Genomic DNA, 26067 nt, shown 5'->3' on the forward strand with positions numbered 1-26067 from the left:
TTGAGGAGGAAGAATGTTTTTCAAAATTTTCATATAAGTTGAGCAGGAATCCAATACAGTGGGAATAAGTGGAAATATTCAGTTCATATAACAAGTTTGTAAGTTCACAATAGGCAACCAGACACATGGTCATAGATTCACCTAGAGCGCAATTCCCAACTTTTGTTTGGGACGCTATGCCTTAAAGAGAGTAGTGACCCAAGCAGGGAACCATAAATGCAGCTAGTATGACACTTCTGGGTTTCACTGCTGCTGCCACCACCACTGGCTCCACTGCCACCACATGCATGTGAATTTAAAAAACTGCTTTTTATAAAACTTACACGCATGCAGCTTGAAACCCGGAACTGCCGTACTAGCAGCACCTTCAGGGTCCTGGTTGGGTACCTACTCTCCTTAAGGGGGTAGCATCCTCAAAGTAATGTTTGGAACACCTGCTTCGGGGCGGAGGGTTGTGACCTCCAGGTTGGAAAACACTCATCTAGACGACCAGGTAGGAAAGCTTTTGTTAAAGGGAAGAGTTGGTTCTTTAATGATATGTTACTACAACTGATGAGCACAAGAATGTGAAAGCAGGCAAGCTAGCGATATTTTTGTGGGCTAGTAACTAGAGTGAATTTCTTTGAATATGTAAACAAAAGGAAAGCAGACACCCTGAGATATAAAAGGTTTAAGCATGTGATCAAGTTGCAGAATGCTCCCAACTCACTGAGTCCGACAGTCTAACAAGGTCAGTTTTGATAGCAAATGTTATTCACCACCTAATAAACTGAGGGGTTGTTATGGAGAAAGTTAAATACAATACATTGAAATAAATGCTTCTAGTGGCTATCTGATGCCTCAGCCAAAAATTCCTTCCTAGCCTTGGGTCCAGTGCTCAACAATTATTCAGCAAGAACCTGAAGCTATCAAGAGACATCAGATAGCAGTAGACAAAGGGTCTAGGATGGGGGGAGGAAATAAGAGGCCAGCTAAGCCCCTGCCCCTTAAACAGTCTGGAGTTGAAGGGAGATATTTCAGTTCAACTAATTCAACAGTGCCAAATAAGGTTCAGTTCCGCCCTACACTTTAGACTCAAACAACAAGCATGGGAGTCAACCTACTACAATTCAGAGTACATTGAAAAAATACCACTTCTGCACTAGAAAATGAATTTCTTACTGTAGCAGATGTAGCAGCAGAAAGGAGAGGCAATATGCCACCACAAGCCATAATCATATTATCCATCACTTGAGAGATTAGATGAATTGTGTTATGCACAAATATGACATTGTCACTGCTATTCACGAAGTCCATCACAGTTTTGGTAGAATGGCTGCCCCAAAAGAAAAAACAAAAAAGTAAGAGAGTAAAACATACGTAATTTCAGTTGCAGTTTTAAGAAGTATTTAAGTCATTATTATTCAGTTATACCAGCCAGCTCTCTCCTACTGCTGAGAACCACACAACAGTATCCTAAGCTGTCAACACAACTTCATCCTGACCTGAAAATGCCCTCCTCCTTATGCTTCTAATCCTCTCCAGAGCATAAACTGGCAACTGTCTCTAAGTGTGTGGTGAATAATTATTTATTATTATGAAGTCCGATTATCTACTGCAGCAAAAGACACTGTGTAAATCATCAAAATAAGTTTCCCTTGAGATATAAACTAGATCTGAACTTGACTCTCTTAAGAGGAAACTAGTATATTACAAAGAGCTCACAAATTTCCCTTTTTGAGCAAAAGGATTTTAAAGATATAAAGCATAAGGAAATTTAATTCCTGTTTCACAAATCAACACATTAACTTCTTTCCATGGTTTAGGACTACCTCATTCCTTCACCATGGTGCCAAAGGAATATCTATTTAGTTCTGATAGACTGCACACTTCGTATCTGATCAGGGATTATACCCAAAGTATAAGGTAATAGACAAGTTCGGATTAGATAATCTAAATTCTTTATGTCCTTAGAAACTACAGTACATAGACTGTGCTTTACGATAGCACCCTGTATATAGCACAGGACGCAGAGATAATAGCAACTCCTACTCACTTCAAAGGATACCTTGGTATACAGGATTAGCACACACATGAAGCTTTTACACACACACACACTTTTCCAGAAAAGGCTATGTACTTTGATCAATTTATCAGGATGACTAAACATTTCTTTCTGAAGACTCATTCTTTATACATTCCTAAATTCAGAACTCTAAAAGAAAGCTATGTGACATTATGAGTAATGAAGGCCCTTACAGCATTTTAACTGCTGCTCTGGATTTTTTTACCCCAGTTATTCTAAGCTGCCTGCAATCTTCAAATGAGAATCAGAATCAGCACTCAGAGAGGGGAGAAAAAAAGAAGGAAAAATTCTGTTATTCCTCCCAAAAATTATCAAATAGAAGCACCCCAGATAAAAGCAGACAGTTCTTCCCACAACAGTTACAGAATCCCTATACAAAAAGGAGAATTCTACAAAGGAATTGTAGCATTTGATTGGTGCAGACAGACTTCAGAAAATTTTAATATGTAAGTTTATATAAATATTATCAATTAAGAGTCAGGTGATAAATCCCTTGTGACTTTAGATTGATCACTGTAATTATTGGACACACTGATAACACAAACTTCTGAACAAGACCCAAAATGTTATCAATAGTTTTATATTACAATTCATCCAGTTTAAATTATATTTCAGCTTATTTTTTAATTCAGAAAGATGCAACAATATGGGTTTTGATTATACTGTTAAATCATACTCCAAAATACCATTGAAAACACTTTACCTTCTCCACATTTGTACGTCTGTTTCTATAGAAAATAGCAAGTCCGTGAGTAAGCGTTGGTGCATTTGTGACCATCTGAACTCAGGAATACGAAACATAGTAGACCTAGAATCTCTTCTCTGTCCATCTGACACAGCTCCAGTTCCTTGACCTGATGAGTCTTGTTGTCTTGATGTCTTCACAAATATCATACAGGAAAAGATCAAGTTGAAGTTCAAACAGAAATATTTCAGAACACTTCAGACATAACAGAAATCTAAGTTTAGGGGAAGTCTACATATTTTGAAAATAAAGAACAGTTTTTGATTCTCAAATAACTAATTCTAGAAAGTCAACAGACTAAATTCAAGATATTAAATGGCAGCTAATTGTTATACCAATTCTACCCACTACAGAACAATTGTGCCACCATCTTTGCCAGCCAAGACAAGAACAAGCAGCAGCTAGAGCTTACCACATAGGGTGCATATATTGCTGCTGACTGTGATCTCCCTCCTTTGAGGAAGTATGGTGTAGGATGATGGTTATCCATGGGCAGGTGTCTCTGCAGGAGGGAAGCACTGTTTAACTATAATCAGGAAGTATCATTGATCTGGATGCGGAAAGGGTAATTACCAAACAATAAACATCATAAGTTTATGCTAACTTTATTTAAAATGTTTGTGTTTCTGAAGCAACTATGTATTCCAAAAAAAATAGTTTTTTGCAGTCATCTAAATTAGTAAGCTGTATAGGCTGGGTGGGACAGCTCTTTTTCCAAGTATCCACTGGGAAGCATGTTTAAAAATACACACACACACAAAATCTTTAAAATTTGCAATCTGTTTAACATTTTTTGATAAAGCAAACTATAAAATCTATGCAAAGAATTACCTCAGGAATAGATCGGAGAGGCTGATTTACTTCCAGACTTGCACTGGACTTTAATTCCAATCTCTCAGTATCGGATGCAACACTGGAAACATCAAGTTTGGCAATTTTCTTCTCTGAAACCACCAGGGCTTCTGCAGAGTGTGGCTGTGCATCACCTACAGTTCCCTTGGTTTGAGGATGGTCAGTGTTTTCTTTATCCATTTTCTCCACAGTATTTGAATTTGGTTGAGTAGTTGCATCCTCTATTTCAGAAGCACTGGTTTTTGGCAAGGAATCTTGTTCTGCTTTCAATGATACCTCAGCACTTTTGGTTTCTACAGCTTCTGTGACAGATTCCTTCAACATGGCAGTCTCCTGCTGAATTGCTAATGTTTCCTGGCTTTCAGTCAATGTATGCTCTTCACTGGTTACAAGGACAGATTCCTCAGAGGTAAAAGGCAGATTACTCTCCTCTTTCAAATCAACAAAGTCCTCCTCCTCCTCCACATCTGGTGTTAGCTTTTCTAGAATCTCCGGGCTTTCAAGTGTCTCCCCACCGATTTGTGCAGATGTGGCATCTATGGCAGCTGTTATTTCTACTTCATGGATTGTGCCTGTCATTTCTGAAGTGGCTTCTGAATTCTGTTTTACAGTTTCATACTGTAGAGGAAGTTCCAAGCAAGCATCTTTATTTAAATTAGGGATTCTCAGACCATTTTCTCTTTCGGTGCTCTTTTCCTCATTAACTCCTGAATTAGCTTGTTCTTCACAATTGGATGATCTGTCTTCAGCCTTCAAACTACTGTTGTCAACAGCACCATTCCCAACACATACAGAAGTACCGGCTTCTTTAATTTGCAGCTGTTGATGTCTTCTTGTAACCTCAGTTTCTCTATTAGTACCAGAGATAGTTCTAACAAGCGCTGATGGACCAGCATCACAGTCTTCATCTTCTTTCTCTTGATATTCCCTGAACATCTGAGAAAGGCTCTCTTTGTGCATTTCAAAAGTTACCTTTAAAAATAAGGATTTCAGTTTCATAAAATATCTGAATTAAAGTATCCTACAAATAACAATATAAGGTTGCCCAAATCAGCCAATTTAGTAGGTTCAGATTTACAGAGGAATCTTAACTTTATATCATTACCACCATACATCACAAGATTTAAATTAAGTGTTGGCACTTATTTTTTTTTCACCTATATATCAACATAGACTGAATCCCAAAATAACATTGTGTAAGCTTTTGAACTGTCAATTCATGAGAATGAATATCTTATTAAAATTTTGTCATGGGAATAAATAGGACTCAGTTTTAGGAATGGGCTTTCAATCCAGGCGAGAGGGGGTCAGTGGGTTGTGGTGTCTTGTGACAAAAGCAACATACTATCTGGGAAAGTACACTGCATTTTCTTTACTACTGTAATAACTCCCAAAAGTTACAGTGGTGCTGCTGCATATTACCATGGGTCATCCAAAGCATGGTTATTAATGTTTAAAGGCCCCATACACATGAGTCTCTAACATAAAATAGTGGTATGTTTGTATTAACAGTCTGCAAGATTTGCCATGTCCATGTGGTTATAGGTCTTCGACTGTTAATAGCTGTGCTATAGGATGAAACTGCAGAAATACAACAGAATTGCACATTTAAAAGATTCCTGCATAAATACAGCCTGTACTCTCATAAGGAGATTGCATTCCAGATCACAAGGTGTGGCTTCTAAGACATAACCAATACTCTGCTACTATTTGGTACATTATTTGACTATGCTTGCAATACTACACATGCTTACTAGGGATTAAGTCACACTGAAAACAGTAAGAATTCCTTGCAAGTAAATGCAGTCAGGATTTAACTTCATGGATAGTAAAATATGTTCTACCAAGATATTCAACATGAGATACGAATATAAGTCAATCTCCATACTGATAAATGTAGTGGAGATATCACACTGATAAAATATTAAAATAGAAGAATTATAAGCATACTATGAAAAACTTAAGTACTTTCCTTAACCAACTAACCATATTTAATTTTTTAGAAATATATAAATTATGGTCGTGTATTATTTATATAAAATAAAACCTGAAAACTATACTTAACTGTTCCGAAAACATACGGAAGACACAATAATAGCAATATAATATTAAGAAATTTCTCTGGAAAATTTTTTTTGAATTACATTGCATATTCAATCACCAACAGTAGAGAAAATAAATGGGATGAAAGTAAAGTGAAATGTCTAGAATAAATAAAACATACACCCCTGATCGAACACAGGCCAATAGCTATTTGCTAAGCAAAAGTGAATCAGTATTTTGTTCTTGAGGTGCTACCATATTTTCATGCTCTTCTGTTAGTTCACTCTATCTTTTCTATGTCAGCTATATATTTTTTCATTCATCCTGACAAAGGTGCGATGAGTTGAGAGATTTATAGTTCCAGTTTTTAAGATTCATTTCCCAAAGAGATGCCCTAAGCCCTGTGGAGTTTTTCATCAGCTAACTTGGTATCTGCAGCATTAAATATTTCCTTAAGCAAAGCAGATTTGGGACAGGAAGCTTTGTCAAGAATATTCATGGACACCTCCTCATTCAGTAACGCATTATATATTCTTCTCCTAGATCTTATGTGTTAGTCTATCTGGTGTATAAAACAATGACTTGTGACAAAAGACAAGTACCAGAATCTTCTTTTTTAAGGGGCATGTAGAAAGAGAACACAGAATTGCTGGTTTTCTTTAGAAAGCACCTCACTGGATACAATAGAAAAACAAGACTATACCACTAATGGTGATAAAACCAGATTTGGATGCAACAAACAGTGGGTAAGGCACTCATCTGATGGAGGAAAATACAAACTCAGTTTCATGTTACATGCACTCAAGGTTTGTGGGATGGTTCCTGAATAATAATTTTCTCATCCTGTCCTCAAAAATCATCTGATGGGTGATATTCAAAAAATATGTTACTTGCTCCATTTCAAATAGGAGTTAATAACAAGATCTGCACTGTTTTTCACATATTGTATCTTGATGTACCCTGCTAACTCGGGAAGAGGTACATTTTTTTCAAGTGGTGCTCCTCTTATATTTAGCAGGGGAAGAGTAACTGTCTCTTCTCAACCCAGCACAGTGTCTTTTCTAATGGCTGTTTGCTGGTGTTCTTTCTCATCTTTTTTAGATCAGTGGTTTCCAACCTTTAGGAGACCACGGACCACTGAGGTATTCCAGGTATAAACTGGAATTGTCGCGGACCACATGCAACCTCCTCCACATGCAACACACACAAAATATATTTAACTTTGTAATACAGGTGGCCTTCATTATTCACAGGGGTTCCATTCCCAGAAACTGCCAAATAAAGAAAACCACAGGTGTTTGAAACCTGCAGTTTTCAGTCCCCCTCCCCCAAAACCAACTGAGGATGAGCTTTGGTTGATCCAGAGGCTCTTCTGAAGCTCGCAGAGATTGTGGGCAGATGTGCACGGCCTCTGTAGGCTTCAGGACAGCCTCTGAAGGAAAGAGGAGCACAGCTCCCCTCACCTTTGGAGGATTCAGGCTGGCCAACATCACAGGTTGGGGGACCCACGGATGAAGAAATCTGTAGGAACCAAACCAGAGGATAATGCAGGCTGCCTGTAATTAGAAAAGATTTATTAGAGATTTATTATTTATGAAGATTTGTGGGTTGCTGCTTTCGCTGCCAGCTACAGCTGCAGGCAGTTTGTTCTCTGCCCTCTCTGGTGGTCCATGGGGGATCGCTCACTCAGAGAGACACTGGAAGTGATCAAAAGCAATGCTTTTCCTGAGACCTCACGGACCACTTTTCAGGGTCTTGCAGACCACCTGTGGTCCCCGGACCATGGGTTGGGAACCATTGTTTTAGACTGTGAGCCCTTACAGGACAGGGAACCATGTAGTTATTTGATTTTGTCTATAAACCGCTTTGTGAACTATGTTGAAAAGCGGTATATAAATACTATTGTCAATAATAATGATGATGTCCAAGAAAGACACATGAATTACAATGTAGTTTGCTAACCAAAAACAACTGCTGGTCAGAAAACTTCATTGTCAACTACAAATTCAGTTTTCACTATGAATTGTGACACATAACTAATTTCAGAGGGCAGGCTGCATTTTTCTTCGTCATAAGAGAAAGTTGAACAAAATGAATAAATGTTTATCATGGCATAAGCCTTCATAGACGAGTGCTTACTTTAGTTAAATGCACCAAATAAAGCAGATTTGTGTCCATAAAAGGTTATACCACAATACATCTTTATGTCTTTAGTGTGCTACAAGGTTCTTTTTTGCGATTCCACTTTTCAAGAAGCTTGGTAAAGTACTTGTTAAATAGGTACACATTTGGAGAGTGTTTTGTTAATTTCCTAGAAACTGTTCAATAGGCCAGAAATCTACCACAAGTAATTACTTTGCATTTAGTGTTCACAGGGTAATACAGAGGCATGTTTATTTTTTACATTAAGACATACCTAAAAGTCAAAGGGCATGGAATTGGTCTGAATTTGGTGCCAAGTTTCACCATGTATTCTCTCTTGTACAACTCTGTCATTTTAGTCTGAATAACTATAGTTTTATAACCAAAACAGAGTCAGTGGCTACAATACTGCAAATTTCTCTTAACTCTATCAGCCTCAGGGAGAGATGTACAATTGTGTTCAGGATTCTGCCAATAAGGGCAGTGCTATTTTATTTCAACAGAACTTAAGTGTGCATATATGTTCAAAGCATTAAAATATGTATGCAATAGGATACACTGTCTCATTACTTGTTGCTAGAAATAGTGACTTCTATCCTAAAGGAGTCCACATGGAAGGAAATTTGTGGAAATGAACTTCTACACCATTTCTGATCTCGGAAGCTAAGCAGGGTCAGGCCTGGTTAGTACTTGGATGGGAGACCGCCTGGGAATACTGGATGCTGTAGGTTTATACCATAGTCTTTCGAGACTGAAGGTTGCCAACCATTTCGAGACTGAAGGCTGCCAACCAACCAACCATCTCCTCAGTATAGCAATCCACTGTGTCCACTGAAAATCCATGAGGAGACTCCCCAAACAGAACTAAAAAGGATACAGAAGCTTATGGTGACAATCCCTCTCCCACACAAATGGAAGTCATTTTGTTCACAGAAAAGAAACTTAAGATACAAGCCTAAGGATTGTCTTTCTTGCCAAATCATTTAACCATGACTACAAATCATTTCCTTGTTGGAAACTCTACACAACAAAAAAACACAGTGGGAATCTATTTCTTTATTTCCTAGACCTAAAAGGAGGCCGACTCAAAGAAAGGAGATTTATATTATGAAGAAACAAAAAACTTTTAAATGGAGTCATGAAATTAATATCTATTTCTATAAACTTGCAACAATTTGAAAGCATTCGTGTTAACCAAACAAATTTCATAATTTACCTGTATCAGATCATTTCATATTTCCGTCTTGATGTTGGTAACTATGAAGCTGACAATTCACAATTACCAGAAATTGCTTTAAATTAGCAAGCCAAAAGGCCATTCATTAATCTTCACAATCATTTGATGCCTAATCCATAGCCATTTGCAACATCTGGAAAGCTCCTCTATGCACTACTAGTTAAAGACAGTTGCAAGCTAATAAATACAGCATTCCCCTCTGCCATTAATTTTAACTTAATTTGACATTCAACATTTACTAATTGCCAGACAGGAAGATTAGAATGCACTGTACAAAACCGTTAGGGTGACTATATTCTGCACTAAGCCACAACACACAATGATGAAAATCTAGCTATTTACGTTTGTTATTGAAGAAATTGTGGGCCTATATCACATAGTCTAGAAGATGAGGTCAGTACTCAGAACAGAAAGACTAGTCACTCAGCCAAGCAACAGATTTTTTTTTTTAAATATTTAAGGTTTACTGGAAATTAGCTCCTGGGCTGCTAAACTCCATCAATAAGCTATTCATAATTCCAGCAAATGTTACTATTTTTTATCCTAATGAGAGCTTTATTGACCTGTTTTTCCACCCTCCTAGGAGCAATGCTAACAGTTCAGGCCTGGAAACTCTCCACACCATTCAGAAAACAAATCAACTTTGACTGGAGGCACCAATACCTGCTGATATCAATCCCATGGAAATGAATCAGTCAAAGAGGAACAGAGGTACTGTACACACAAAAGCCTTAGCGTATTCTGGCACCTTCCCCAAGATAACAAATCATATGGTCCCCATACTGGCAAGCTTCTTACAACCAGATCAAAATACTGCATGAAATCCAAATAATTTAGCTTTACTGTCAAATCACTTGATTGTGATACATTTTTAATACTGAATCAAGATGTTTTAATTGACAAGATAAGCTATAACGACTAGTACCATTTTTTTACTTATTTAACAGGTACACTCTACATTGTTGGAGAAATTTTTTAAAAAAAAATTAGAAACAAAGCATACCTCCCAATTGTCTTTTTGTTGCATTCACTGGAAAAAGTTATTTGTGTGAACAGTACCAGAATAGTGAAACTCAGAATAGATATTTTCTGTATTGCTAGTAGGAAATAAACCCATTGACAATTCCCCCTGCCCTCTGAATTTTCTTTGTTCTACGCCTTTGGTAAGGAAGGTAATTATTTGCAGTATGCCACCAAAACAAGCAGAATTAGCAGAACAAGAACTACCTTCTTAACCAAAATACTGCACCAAAGTCTGCCTATGTGAACCACCATGTGAACCACTCCAACAAGGAGTAATCCAATGACCAAGAAAGGTGGTAAACAAATACCGGTTATTTATATTATTATTATTACTCTCAAGTTTTCCTATTCACCAATGCAGCTAAACTAAGAATTTTAAAACCCGATTAAAAGATGATAGGCTCACAAGTCAATATTTCTAACATTTTACTAGCAATACATCATCAAATCTATCCAATTGCCACGAGTTACAATTAGTTAAATCCCAAGGTCGTAGCACAGGACTATAACCAACATTTAAATCAAATACTCACAGGGGAAAAAAAAACCCATTGTGCAAATCTAAATCTGCACGTACATCACCAATAAAAATATAAAATCAACATCTAACTTTTCAACCTTCTCCATAGATGGTCATAGGAGAGTCTACCACCCAATACCCACTTTCTTAGATCATACTGTGTATGCAAAAGGTTCCAGTCAGGGTAGGAAAAATATTCTGCCTGAAACCCTGGTAAGCAGATATCAGGATGTATAGACAAAACTGTTGCCCAGAACTCCACTTTTGAGGCCAAGCCAGTTACATTTTGAAACTAACAAAACGATCAGAAGGACAGTTTTCCTCAGAAAACAGGAGCTAGGGCAAAATAACAGAATGCCTTCTGTGCCAGCTATAAATGGACAGATTGCTAACCTAACTACTTCAATCAACAGAGCCTTTGGAAACTTGCTTACTGTGTTTTCTCACCTAGACCTTTCTATCATATATGGTAACGTGCTCATCTCCACAGCCATCCACCTTGATTTCCTGCCCTATGTTTTACCTACATATTGAGTTTCTTGTCAACAAAGGAAAAAAAGTTTCCTCTTCGTGCCATTGTGCCTAGCCCCATCATGGTGGAACCCAAACATATCTCCTTTGCCCTCCCAACCTGTTACTTTCCCTGAACTATCAAATTCATCTTTTCAATTAACCTTGCCTGACCTATCAGAACTTGACTTTCCTCAGTGCAGTCTGATTCTCAAATCAGTTCTCTTGCAGCAAGTTGTGCTTGTTCACTTTACCTGATATTTTTCCAAAAGTAAAAAAAAACTATATTAAAATTAAATTACAATTGTTATTTTGTTGCCCACGTACTTCAATTTGTTTACCTACTAGTCATGTAACATAGGTAGTGCTCAGATATGAGGACACCAGACAACCCTTCACAGATCAAAATCAGATAACAGGCTCTGCTTACTGCTAAGGGATAAAACGAGAAGGAACAATTACCACACCAATAGGCACATGGACTCTGGTTAACTATGGCTTGAAGACAACTGCATCCCCTAAACCAGGGGTGTCATTAACTCGTTTCATACAGAGGGCCAAATAGCATTCAAGATGCCTGCTAAGGGCTGGAAGTGATGTCATTAGGCAGGAAGTGATGTCATTAAACAGGTCTCATCCAAAAATAAGCACTTTTTCTCACTTAGAAACTCATTAGCTGCAAATGACAGAAGAGAAAATAAGCAAATCTTGATCATATTTCAAGATATGGGAGAGCCCAATTTTCATGTGGGCTGCCGTTTCAGCAGTAACTCCTTAGCACTGCTCAGCAGCTGAGAGCCTGAGGGCCAGATAAAAAGCTTCCGCAGGCCGCATCCGGCCCCCAGGCCTTATGTTTGACACCCCTGCCCTAAACCCTGTTTTTAGAAGAGACAGGTGGATGGGCTGTTGAGTGTCAAAACTGGCTTAGTAGCATGCATTAGACAACCAGTTGATGAAAAAACATTCCTTGTTCTATAATGTGAAATAGTGCAATGAGATTACCAAAGTGTAGTATTTGCAAAAACTATATTTGAGAAAGTGTTGCAAGTTCACATTCTAATTAATTCAATCTCACAGGAAGATATTGCACCAGTGCCCCTAGGGCCTATACTGCCTTCCTAGAACTTTCAGGACAGTTGTGATTCACAAGACCTTAAATCAGTCTTAGTATTGCTTAGCCTAGTTATTTACCATTTTCTCAAATTAATAAAAAATGTGATATGGTTGGTGCCTATTGAGAGCACTTTCTACACAAGATGCACAGGTTACAGATGGGGGGAGGTCATGAGAAAGTCCAAAAAATATGGGTAACATGGATCAGAAAAAAAATAAAAATAAAAAAACAAGTAGTTTCAAGGAAGGTTTGAAAAAGTGGGTATTTGAAGAGTTCAAATAGGATGACTGTTCCAGCCATACAAATCAACATAATACCCCACCCATCAATTCTGGTTCTAACCTTTAAAACCCTACACATCTTAGCCCCATGGAAAGCTAGCAGGGAGAGAATCAACAGCATCTCCCTAGGAAGGAAATTCCAAAACATGGGTGTGACTGCAGAGAAAGCTCTCTCCTAGTTCGCAAGATTTTAATGTATGAAATGGTGGGGCATCCAGAATTTCTTGTTAATGTTAAGCAAGTGGGCAGGTTTCAATGGGATTTATATATTTAGCGTATGGCATGTAATACATGGACTTATATAACAATTAAACTAGATCAAATATCAATGTCCAGTTCATCCAGCCATTCAAGGACAGAGTTACCTTCATTGAAAAAGTCAGACCATGGGGCCAGTACATGCCCTCAGTTTGCAGCCAGACACAATGTGGTATATGGTTTGGTGGGAAAACCCACAATCACACTGTGGGATAGATACTAGCCCCCATTTAAACACTGAGTCCTGGCAAACACCATGTAGGGTACGGACCCTGTTCAAAGTTTTCCAGTGCTGGCGAGGTAAGTGCTGAATGAGATCTTTCCAAGAGATAGGACTCAATATCTGCCTCCCTTCTGGACAGAGCCTCAGATCATGACATCTAGTTTTTTTTCCCTTCTTAATTTTCAAATTTCATGTTTGTCATTTTTAGTTCATTTGGCCTCTTTATCCCCCAGACCACTTTTTCCCCTTAAGACTGTGAAACCCTTCCAGACTGTGAGGTTCACTAACATGAAGAAAAAAATACTGTAACCTGTTTGCTCTGATTCTGAGGGATAACACAGGACATAAATCCAAATAAAATAATAATTGTTGTGAGCTACCCCTGGTGGTCTCTGGGGGTTCAGAAGGGCAGAATGTAAAATATAAATATTTCCCTGCAGTACTGAGACGCCCTTCAGAAATGAGAGGTGAGTAATATTCTTACTAAGAGGTCCAAGCCAGCTGTGTGGTAGTGCCTTGGTATGTGAACATATGCAGTTGGCTTATACAGAGTTTAAGTGATGGGATATCTAGCTCAATACCGTCCACACAGACTAGCAATGGATCTTCAGGATTTCAGACAGGGATATTTCCCCATCCACTTAGAAGTGCCAAGGTTCAAGGCTGAACACTAGCACATACATGCAAAACCTGTGCTCTACCACTGAGCTATGGTCCATCCCCTAACCTTTTGTATTCTTCAAACCCATGGAATAAAAAAATTCAACATCAGGTGCTTCCTTAAAGTGATGTAAGCAATCTTTCTCCCTTCCTCCTTTCTCCCCGCATTGGTAAGATACTGATTTTGATTATGATTCTTTGTTTGCATTATTGAAAGTACATCCTTGCCCCCATTAATTTAATTTCTGCTCAAAATTTAGCTTCCTTCAGTATCTACCTAGCAAAGTGCTTCTTTCTCACATAACTCTGCTACTTCCATGTTATTTTTCAATTCAAATGATTTTGTTTCTCATATGTAACTAACTAAATGATCTGATCCCTCCATTGCTCATCTCAAGATCCTCATTTTCCAGTTTTTAACACTACTTTTGATTTCTGAATTTTCTCTACCTCTCTCCATACTGTTTCTCTTGTGCCTGAAATGCTATTCCCATTAAATAACCAGTGAATTCCTTGCTTTTTGATTCCAATATGCAGTTTTTTTAAATCTTTCTGTCCCTTTCATTTTTGTTTTATTTACCAAATAATAAGTTTTTAATATATATACTAAAGTCTTCCACACAATTTTCAATGTATGCATTTCTGTATCTTTGTTCTTATTTTTCAACCCTCTCATACTCTCCTTGTAGTTTTCTAAATTGTGACCTATGTTTTCCTTTTTTGATGATGCACTTCAGAAATTTTAGAAGACAGAGTAAAAAAATAAGCCACTGTCCAATCCAAAGATACAGTTCAATCAGCATCTGTTCCCATGTAACATAGCACAGCTTTACATTATACAGTGCATATGTAGCACACTGGAAATGATGCTGAGGCTAGTATCAGAGTGCTGCAAACAGTGCCCTAAATTTTATTGTTTTCTTCCATTATCTAGTATTTCCTATCTCAAACTTCAACTTCTTGTTCAAAATAGTCCATTATATCCTTAGTATTTTAAATATTGACTATGTACAGAAACTAGCCTTCATGACTTTATTCCTCACAGAAAGAAAAAACCCAATTGTCATCCCCCCCAAAGATTGGCTGCCTTTCCAGGTATTCATGGTAAACCCAGTGATATGCACTCACCCCCTTCTCACACTTTAATCTGTTGCCCTAAATCAATCCTTCTTGCTAACGAATCATTTTTGCTCCTCTTCTCTTTTCAATTTGTCCACATCTGCAAGGCTGGGCAAGTCAAGCAAATAGCCATATAATTCAACTTAATTTTATGGACATCAGCTCTACTGACTGATACTATCTGGCACCTTACTGACTATTACACCTTTCCACAATATTAATATAAAACACCCCGTTTTAATTTATGGCAAATTTAAATTCCTATTTATTATTTAAGCAGAATACAATTTCCAAGAAGCCTCAAGATGACATAAAAAAAAATTTAAGTCTTAAATATCACACACATCATGAAGCAATGTTTTAAATGTGCTCTGGAGCATAATTCAAAATTGGTATAAGACTGAAACTGGCCAGTAAAATACATTATATATTTCACAGACTGAGCCCTAACGGAAGTATGATTTTTAATTTTCAAAATTACTTTGAAATGACAAGTCTTCGGCAATTTTGAAACAATATTTTGTAAAAGAACTTCCAGAGTACCACCTTTGTTTGTCTGTGACAATGAATACTGAAATGTATGCTAAAATAAATTTGTTAAGGTTGTATCCTAAGAAGTGCATATGGAAATAAGATAGCATTTCGTGCTGTTCTGCATGAGGTGGTACAAGCAAAGCAGAAGAAGGTGCACACAAATGAGGTTCAGGCAGCTTTGTGTGCAATATTTGTGCAATGTGGAATTAGATTTCTGATTCTGATTCCACATTAGAATTCTGTGCACTTGAGATACAGCTTGGGATACAACCCAACCCAATGACATTATTAAAAAGAAATGTTTTGATATGTTAGGGAATTCAAAAAGGTACAACAGCAGTACATACAATATTACTTACTTGCTTTCTAGTAAACACCTAGATAGTTTGGTCTACTTAATATGACAATTAAACGTGATAAGATCAGACTGACTTAAATTCTCTAGCACTTACAATTAAGAATGTCACTAACAGAACTCTGTTTAAACCAAATTTTCTATGAAAAATTAGTCTGCAGAGGGTAGAACTGTTATGAAATATTGGAAAGCATTTTGAAAAAATCAAGACAACACAAAAGTATAAGAGGATTATGCCTTTTAAATCCTGTGAGCAAAAGAAACCAATGTAGTACAATTACGCCACAAAAGCCATCACTGCTTATAAAGCGTGGTGCAGCTGCTGGAAGAGAGGGCTACAGTGACAAACAGCTTCTCTGCTACAAAGGTGGCAGGAAATCTATCAAACTGGACAATAAAATTGCAATTGAGTTTCTTTGGCTTTTTATAGCAGCTGCATGTATCTTAATGTGTAGCCCTGCAAAACCTACCCAATTTTGCAACACTAGCTCTTTATATGTAGTTCTTTAATCGGGGAGCAGTGTTATGAATTAGGGAAAGATGTAAACATGAAATAAACAGAATTGTTCCCATTCAACTAGCACTATAAGCTATGGGGTATAAAATCATACAACTAGTTATTCCTGTAAGGAGTTTTTGGAAAAAAATTGTTCAAACCATTCCATGCTATACAGCCCTTTAGAGAGCTTGGAAAAAAAAGTTTCGATATACCTATTATTCTTAAAACTCGTATTTCCGTAGAAATACCTGAATCCAATAAAAACCATATGCAAGCAGTTCAAATATTTTTATGAAGGAAACAAAATATCAATTTTCAGGACCTTTTGTCCTTTGAAAATCAATAGAGATGTTGAATTGAAAACTCTATGGCATTCAAGGAATACCTGCAAGGATGAACTTGAGATCAGGGTGAATTAAGTCTCTCAGTTCAGCAATCTTGTAAACCTATTTGCGTATATACCACTCATTAGCACAGTACCCAGTTCCATCTGGCTCCTGGATCCAAACAACCCTCTCAGATAACATACAAGCACACCAGTCCTTGAAATGCCTAGACAGAACTGGGGAGCGACTCTTTAACTCAAGGCAGAGCAAAGGAGTTGTGGGGAGAAGCAACAGCCTAGTTAAGAAAGACAGCAAACAGCAGTCCTAAACTCATACCATGAAATCCTCTGCTGCTAGTTTACTTAATAATTTATTTGCAATGGAAGAAATGTTTAAACTCCTGAAGAACTCCACTTGGAGCTGTTCCTACGGTTCTCAAATTTCCAGGGTACCAAAGTCACAGGGGAAGCTGATAAGGCCAAAACTGATTCAGGGTACACCTAGAATGAATTCATATGCCATGGTAACCATCTGCTGAGGAATTTAATGGAATGAAATGGAGGTGAGCTGTCAAAATATTTTAGTTACACCCAAATTGTGCTTTTTGCTTTTGTTTTAAAGATTGACTAACCCTAGAAAGCATTAAGTATCTCAATGGAGAGACCTCTCACCCAAACCCTAGTCCCACACTCATTCACATTAATGACCTAACAATTTTTAGATAGTCCAAAATTTCAAGCCATTTTTTCCCCTCCTTCTACTAATCCATATTACACTACTCATGTCAGTTATGGGCTAATCCATTCAATTAAAAATTAGAATACAAAACCAAATGAGCTTTCATAAAAAAACAGTAAACAGATCCTGCAGTTTCATAAGAGAATTCACAGAGTCCAGCTATGTACTACTGTAAACTAGTGCAAACTAAACAGGGTTTGTTTGACTGTTGCCATTAATTCATCTTTCTGCAGTTAAGTCAGATATTAATTTTGAATCTTAACGGTCTAGAGTCTTAAAGTTTCAAATGCAACTTTAAGTTACAGGAGTTAGTAACAAAGGCTTACAAATGCTAGTATGTCACTGTGAAGAGAATAGACGTTTAGTTAATTATCTACATTCTATACAGTTTTGCTAATTTTAGATCTGCATGTTAGATTAGTGATCTCTTGACACTTTGTAAGTGCCACAAGCATTAGAAAAATCAATCTTGCTTTACTTTTACTGTTGATTGTGTGGTCTATGAGACTTGGTGTCGAATTCAGCCTTATTTCCACCTCCGCAGAAGTAACCATTTCTATGCATGGATTGTTTAACATTCACAAAACATTCCTGCAATGCAATCATGAGCTTCATAGGAGAAAGACTACCTTATTTTCTTCATAAGCTGCAAGAAAACCTACCAAAAGAATAGGAAACTTGATTTATTTACGCAAAACACATTTCTGAGCTGCTTATATTCTTCTTTGCTTGGATAAATGCAGATTTTGTTTCTGTTTCTTCAGTAAGAGTTTAGCAATTTGTTGTACAGCCACTTCGTGTTACTGAAAGGTATCTTCTTGGCCTACAAATAGACAAGGTGCGCCACCTTGTGTTTCCAACTCATATAAGTCCACTGCACATAGATTTCACAATATAAAGCCTCATGGAAAACAAAACATCAGATCAGCTATCCTAGCACCAAGTTCATAAGAACATAAGAACAGCCCCACTGGATCAGGCCATAGGCCCATCTAGTCCAGCTTCCTGTATCTCACAGCAGCCCACCAAATGCCCCAGGGAGCACACCAGATAACAAGAGACCTGCATCCTGGTGCCCTCCCTTGCATCTGGCATTCTGACATGGCCCATTTCTAAAATCAGGAGGTTGCACATACACATCACGGCTTGTAACCCATAATGGATTTTTCCTACAGAAACTTGTCCAATCCCCTTTTAAAGGCATCCAGGCCAGATACCATCAACACATCCTGTGGCAAGGAGTTCCACAGATCAACCACACGCTGAGTAAAGAAATATTTTCTTTTGTCTGTCCTAACTCTCCCAACACTCAATTTTAGTGGATGTCCCCTGGTTCTGGTGTTATGTGAGAGTGTAAAGAGCATCTCTCTATTCACTTTATCCTTCCCATGCATAATTTTGTATGTCTCAATCATGTCTATGCATGGATTGTTTAACATTCACAAAACATTCCTGCAATGCAATCATGAGTGTCATAGGAGAAAGACTACCTTATTTTCTTCTAAGCTGCAAGAAAACCTACCAAAAAAATAGGAAACTTGATTTATTTATGCAAAACACATTTCTGAGCTGCTTATATTCTTGCCCCTTGTACACTGCAATTGAGCATCAGGCTGCACGAGACTAATATTTAAGTGCTCTGATAAATTAAGTTTTCATGGTTTTGCTTTCCCTTTATTTTTTCTACCCATTCAACTAATTACATTACATATTTCAGTTTAATCCTTTTCTGGACTCACCAAAATTTGAATTCTTCTTGAGCTGCAATCCTATACACCAGGGAATAAATTCCACTGAACTCAATAGGGATTACTTCTGCAAAGTCATAAGTAGAATTGTACTATTAAACACTAAAGAATTACATAAATGTACATTTTCTTTGCATAACTTACTTTTGAGTGCGTGATTGCTAGGGTGTCAACCCAAACACGCCAGCCACCCCATTCGTACTTCACTGCATGGTAAAGTAAAATTCGAAAAATTGCATACACCATTTCAGTTATCTTCTGTTCATCAGAGCTTTTTGGATTAAAATAGCAAAGGGAAAGCATCCATTCTTGCCATACAGAGCACTGTAGTAAACTCCTGCAAAATTATTGATACGCACATTGTTAAATAAGGCCTCAGAAACAGGAAAGCATGCTGTAACTCAGATGATGTTTGGAAGACCATAATAATCTGCATGAATTATGTATATTTAGAAATATTTTCTACAAACATCTCTAACATTTAATAGGAAAATCTGTGACAGTATTTGAAGCATATTTTCTCATTTAAAAAGCTACTAGTTATAAACTGAGTTAGTGCTGTGTATGCACTAACACGCATATCCACTTACCTCCTGTTGTCTCTGCTGTTATTAAAAAGCTTAATCATATCTGAGAGGAAGACTCGATGGACTTCCATTGTTTCTGGGCACCGTGAAGAGTTACGCAGCAAGGTTGCAATGACTTTCAGGACCTCTGTGAAAAATACCAAAGGAAAAAAATAGTAAAACATCTGAAAACTAGATTCAGCCTTCCTTGGTTTAGTTTCTTCAAGTGAAGTAGCAGCTACATAGTGATGCAACTGGAAACAGATCAGAAACAAGTGGAATTACTTCTAAGAAACACACAGAAAGGTTTACTCTCAAGTTTCAACAGTTGAGTCATTGGCATGAAAATATACATATATTGGGAAATGGAAGGGAAGGTATATTGATTAGTCAGTCAAGAGATTCCAGATATACCTCTTGTTTTCTGAAAAATTAGTATAAAATTGTTCCCCAGTAGTATCCTGACAAGTCAACCTAACCATGAGGGCAAAACACAGCCTCATGGTACACTATACCTATAAAATCAATTCCTTGGTGCCAGATTATATCCTAAGTTATTCAACTCATCATACAAGGGGGCTTGAGCATGCCGAAGCAATAGGTGGTTGTGCAGAGAAATTCAAAACAGAATCCTCTGACTTAGCTTTGCACAACATACTGCACAGAACATCACATAACATTGTCATACAATTTCTTCCACATACCCTTTCACAACCACTCACAGAACAGCACAAGATGCCACCTTATTTCCACATACACTCCTTAAGATACAACCAAAACTAGGAATTATCTTCATTATTCCCTGGTTGTTGCTGAAAACAGAAAACTGGACGAATTGAAGCATGATATGATCTTTGCAAGGTATTTGCTGGACATCTCACAAGCAACACAAAGGACAGAGAGGGGAAGAGCGGGGTTAATAACTTGGCAAGTTTATTTCAGATCAGGACAATGCAAAAGGAGGAAGCAGCATCAGAACTCAGGGTAAGAAGCAGGGCAGGTTCCAGATTGTCTCGCCACACCTTGCCCAGTCAGTTATTTTTCTAAGCAGCTAGGAGGGTGAGGAGGAGAAACATATGCAAGATTTATTTGGAGAGGGTGCATACTAGCAAGGCAGTGGATTTGCCCCAACTGAGTGGAGCAAATTTGCCCCAATTTGCTTGAGTGGAGGTAGCAGATCCACTCAAGCCAGTCATACAACTGAGTGGTGTGGCCCTATCAGCTGTTGGGTTGTTCTGGGATTACAGGCTTTCCCCTGTATGCGCAGGGATAAGTTCCTGCTGCTCCACAGATATCCAAAACAACAGTTAGTAGCAAACCCTACGAACCCTACTCAAATTACCGGGTCGCAATCATGACTCACCTTTCTTCGTTTGCAAATGCTTTGCAAAAGGAAGCTTTTTGGGAAAGGAAGCAGACAGTGAGAACCTAGAATTGTAGCCGCTTCAGGAACACTAGAGGAAGAGACAGTGAGAACGCTAACAGGAAGTGGAGTTTAGCATTCCAGTGTCTGTCTGCTTCCTGTTTCCATTTCCATAAACTGTATCTCTCATATTAGCAAAATGTTTGTAATTAATATAGTTGCTGTTATTTCAAATTTATATGTTTTCAATTACTGATCCATATCTGATAATACACGAATTGATGATCAGAAACTAGGAGTTGCTGGGGCTTTTGCTAGCTGCCTTCCTTCCCGCCTGCCTGCCTTGCCAGCCCTTTTAATACAGACCTGCCTTTTTCGCCATTATTCATTTCTTTTTCAAGTACACCTAAAGTTCCTGGCAAGTAACCCTGGGGATATACGTACCCCAGGTTGGGAACCACTGCCCTAACAGTTATGAATCTAGGTTATCGCTGTCTGCTTCCTTTTGCAAAGCATTTGTAAATGAAGAAAGGTGAGTCATAAGTATGATGGGGGAATTTAAGAACCGCGGATAAGTGGAACTGTGGATATGGGATCCATGGATATGGGGGGGGGAGGAACCTGTACAGTAAGTATATCAAAATACTACATGGAAAGCTCTTTGCACACTTAAAGAGCACAATACAAACACTAAGTATTACTCCCACTACATTACTCTATGTAGAAGGTATTCAACCTCAAAATGTATACTAACTACATCTATTGCTTTTCACAGTCAAAGGAATAGCAATACCCTCAAACTGAAATAATTATAATATTAAATGACTATTTTTAAACTACTTACAACAAAGTGTACACACAACACTTTTTTTTGAGCATTTCACATACATTTATCTTCATAGTTTTACAGTATTATTATCCCCTTGATACTAAATTGGGAAAATTGAGACAACAGAAGCTTGCCTAAAGGCAGCCTTATGAGTTCATGGGTGAGGTGAGATTTGGACAGACCGGTTCCCATCTCAAACGATACGAGCCTTGATTGTAGGTTTATAGAAAGGCAGGATATAAATACCAGAAATAAAATAAACGAACAATAAATATTAGCCACCACCAACTCTCATTAATTGAACAACAAAGCTAATGAAGCATTGCATCAAAAATATATTTTCAGGTACCTAAGAAATGCAAGGCATCAAGCCAGAAGACAAAGAGAATGTTATTCTACCCAGCAGGATTAGTACGCACTGCAAACCCCCAACAGTATTCTTTGCACTGAAGTTAATTTAGGATGAAAGTTGCTTCCCTACTTTACCTAATTTGGTCTGACATTACTAAATAATGCAATCAGATTTGTGCTAGAACCTGAACATCCATTAAATCAAAATATCCTGTTCCAGCTATAATTGTCTCTTGGCAACAGCAGCCAACAACTCCAAAAACGAGCAGGGCTATATTAGTTTAGATATTTTACTGTTATTAAGAATTATTTCTACACTGCTTTTCAAAAAGGTTCACAAGCAGTTCACATATAAAATAAATAAATGGTTCTCTGTCTGCAGAAGGTTCACAGCCTAGACAAGATGAAGAAACATCAGAAAACAGCCACTGAAAAAGATACTACAGTATACTGGGTGAAAAGGGACAACTCTTTTCTACAGCAGAAGATAGGGGAACTGATTTAATGTACTTCTCTGGGCAGTTAACAGGGATTTACGTGTGCATGCACAAACCCCTTCTAAAGGAAGAAAGGAGAAACATGAGCTTCCTAGTTGTTTTTACTACCTTTCTGTAAATCATTGGACACTGCTATTTAATAATCTAACTTAATAGAATGCAATGCTTACGAGGATTTTGTATTTTCACTGTTGAATCTGGATCAGGATGCTGCTTATGTATCACTTGAGTGCAAATCTGCTCAATAAGCATCTAGAAAAAGTAGGGAAAACATTAAGGCAAAAATTAATATTTGAGCTAAAAAAGCATTATTCTAACATTATATACAACGTTTTTGAAAAAGGCAATGCTCAGTATAGGTGGAAAACAAGGCATTTTTGTTAAACCAAAATCACTTAAAATATCAGCTTAGAATAATAGTTATTTCCACTACAAAAGCACTAGGACAACTAAGGACAGAGAGAAAAGTGGAATGGGTTGTGGAGAAATGCTTATAGGTATGTTGCAGAAGAGGGAGAAAATAGTTTACTTTGCAACCTAGAGTTTGAATATAGATTATATGGTACCCTTGTTACTGTTCCCTTCCATAACAAAAGAAGCAATCAATTACCAAGAGCAAGCAGTGAAATAAGCATAAAATAATGAATAGGAGACATATATCTGATAGTTCTCAAACAATGGGACCCACTTTTTGGAATGACAATCTGTTTGGACTTTTGGAAGTGATATCATGTTTGGAAGTGACATCATCAAGCAGGAAAATTTCTTAACTGCCCATATGATAAAATCAAATCTAATTAAGTAAGTAAGGGCGCAATCCTAACATGGAGTTAGGTCCCTTGAACCGGACTGGGAGGGTTGCAAACAAGCTGTGAGGAGAGAAAGTTTGCGCCTCCTCGGGAGAAAGCCAGGTCGGCACTCCCAGAAACACCGGCCTGCGGAGGCTGACGGAAGCCTCCTTGCTGGCTTCGTTCCATTGCCTTGCGTCAGATGAGCTGATGCAAGGATGAAAGGGAAGTGTGGGGGAGGCGGGAAGGAGGACAGAGCAAGGTGCTCCTGGGCAGGGGGAGGGTGGGTGGTGGGCACCCCCAGGGGTGGGTTAGCGGGCAGGGAGAGGGAGGTGGGGCTGGAATCCAGCAGTTATGTCAAATCCCAACCCCTGATCCTGGGGAGAACAGAGCAGCTTCAAGCCGCTCCGCTCTCCTCGCACTTGTGCCACCTCCAGAGGTAGTGCAAGACCAAGGAGACCCATTGGGGCCAGCAGCCCTTACCCAGGGGTAAGGGGGAAGGTTTTCCCTTATCTCTGGCTAAGCCACTTATGGCCCCTATCCTGCACTGGATACAGCGCAAGCCTCCTGGCTTGCCTGTTCCAGTGCAGGATAGGATTGCGCTGCATATAAGTTAAAAGTGTATAATGAGTTAAAAAAAATTATTTAACAAAGAATAACCCCCCTAACCCTTCCAAGCAGTTGCTGATCTGTTTTTTTTTTTAAATTCCCAAATATCCCAAAGGACTATCATTGTTAAAAGCATAGACATAAGTAGCCTGTTAAAAGATCTGTCACATTTCTCCAAATGCAGTCACATACCATGATAGCATCAAGGTTATTATTAGAAATAAGATACACATTGAAATGAACAGGGACCCACCTAAAATTGGCTCTCAACCCACCTAGTGGGTCCTGACCTACTGATCTATTCTACACTATTTTTAGACTGCCTTCCTAAAAATATTGAAGTATTAAGTACAAAAATAGGCAATTATAGTCTGTCCTTATCACAGAAGAGCATAAAATAAGAAAGCTGTGTTAAAAGCTAGCAGTTTGTTCTTGAACGAATAACCTAAACTGGACAGCTCCATGACCACATTCTTCTGTACCAAATACCCCCAACTCCTTGCACAATTGAGAGGAGAGCAAGACTGAATTATTGGGTCAAATTTGAACAACTTCTTCCACAAGAGAAAGGATTCTCCAGAATATAATCCATTATTGTCATTTATATATTATAACCTGCTATACGTCCAAGGAGCTCAGGTTAGACATATATGATTAATCTCACCCTTATGTTTACTTCATCCTCACAACAAACCAAGAAGACAGGTTAAACCAAGAGATAGTGACTAGCCAAGGTTACACAGTAAACTTCATATTAAGTGGGAATTTGAATTCAGGTTCTACACTCCAACCACTACAACATGCTGATTTACCAGAATGACCGACCGTACATCACCATTAGGATAGATGTCAGAGCATTACACTATGAAATAAAAGCAACGCGCCATGTGATATTTGAGCTCATCTTTAGAGCTGAGATTATACAGATGTTTACACAGGTTATTAATTTTGAAAACAGGCTTTCATCTTGAAGTGAGATCCCACTTATATTTTGAGGTTGTGCCTTGTACAAGTTCCACTAGCACCTAAGAGCTTCCATTCTCTTGATGGCAGAACTGCACCATAAAGCCAAGTTTGTGCATAGCAGCTCATATATACCTTTCATCTTTATTTGATGAAGGCACACAACACCACTAAAACTACTCTGAGCTAAGTAATCAAAGCAGTTAGAAACTCAAATTATAACTGAAAATGTATTCAGCAATCTGCAATACAAGGAGTTCTCAGGCTCGCCCCCCCCCCCCCATTCAGTTTATGATTTATGCAAGATAAATGCTACTGTTTTGAGTTCAAGATAGTCTAAACTCACATTTCTGGAACACATCAGCACAAATAAATATGCAACCAAATTTGAAAACAGTGCTTATGTAAGAAGAAAGACTGAGTAAGAAGAAACTACACTGTATAATAGTACCTCAAATAGCACATTGTATGTGGTCATGGTAATTGAAGTTGTTTGAAGCATGAGCCTCTCACCCAGTAGAGAGAACAATCCATGTCCAAGCATTACTTCAGCTTTCCGCCTGATAACATATAGCAGATTTAAAAAAAAACCAGTAAATTAGGTATGAGTAATACTGTTACTTTGACAGCTATGTTTCTGTAAAGGTCACCTTTCTAAGTTCAGTTCTAGTGTGGTTTGGAAAGCCAAATCCATTTCCCAATTCTCTTCTACCCTCCTCCAAATTCTTTTGCTGGCTTAACTTGAGCTCCCAAGGGTGGGGCTATAATTTCTTCCTACTATGGTAACAGGAAACGAAGGCACTTAGCTGGAAAGAAATTGTAACCCCAACTCTCTCATCTCAAGACAGGAATCATAATATATTTGGCAATGCAAGTTACCAGCTTATAGTTTACCCAAAAGCTTAATCTTAAGATTGAAGACCACATCAAAACTTTTGCAGAACAGACATGAATAGTTATGTTTGTTTCTCCTGAAAGGTGACCACTAAAAAAATAATTGAATATTGAACCACTATTCAAAGTTAGTGATAACGAAATTCAGAATGGGCTTTTAGCTCTTCCAACAGCAGTATCTACAATCTACAAATGTAATATTGAAGGATTTAGTA

General features: G+C 38.0%; 1 protein-coding gene across 1 annotated transcript in view; it reads right to left on the reverse strand.

Moving 5' to 3' along the window:
- Nucleotides 1–26067, reverse strand: part of LRBA (LPS responsive beige-like anchor protein) — a 542055-nt gene that overhangs the window by 424506 nt on the left and 91482 nt on the right. The window contains exons 19-25 of the mRNA XM_066631587.1: nt 25410–25518; nt 22769–22850; nt 19583–19706; nt 19137–19329; nt 3642–4634; nt 2769–2944; nt 1162–1315 (exon numbers count right to left, since the gene is read on the reverse strand). Of these exons, the coding sequence (XP_066487684.1) occupies nt 1162–1315; nt 2769–2944; nt 3642–4634; nt 19137–19329; nt 19583–19706; nt 22769–22850; nt 25410–25518 (1831 nt within the window). The remainder of the gene's footprint in view (nt 1–1161; nt 1316–2768; nt 2945–3641; nt 4635–19136; nt 19330–19582; nt 19707–22768; nt 22851–25409; nt 25519–26067) is intronic.

The sequence above is a fragment of the Tiliqua scincoides genome, chromosome 6 (assembly GCF_035046505.1).
Source record: "Tiliqua scincoides isolate rTilSci1 chromosome 6, rTilSci1.hap2, whole genome shotgun sequence".
Taxonomy (NCBI): Eukaryota; Metazoa; Chordata; class Lepidosauria; order Squamata; family Scincidae; genus Tiliqua; species Tiliqua scincoides.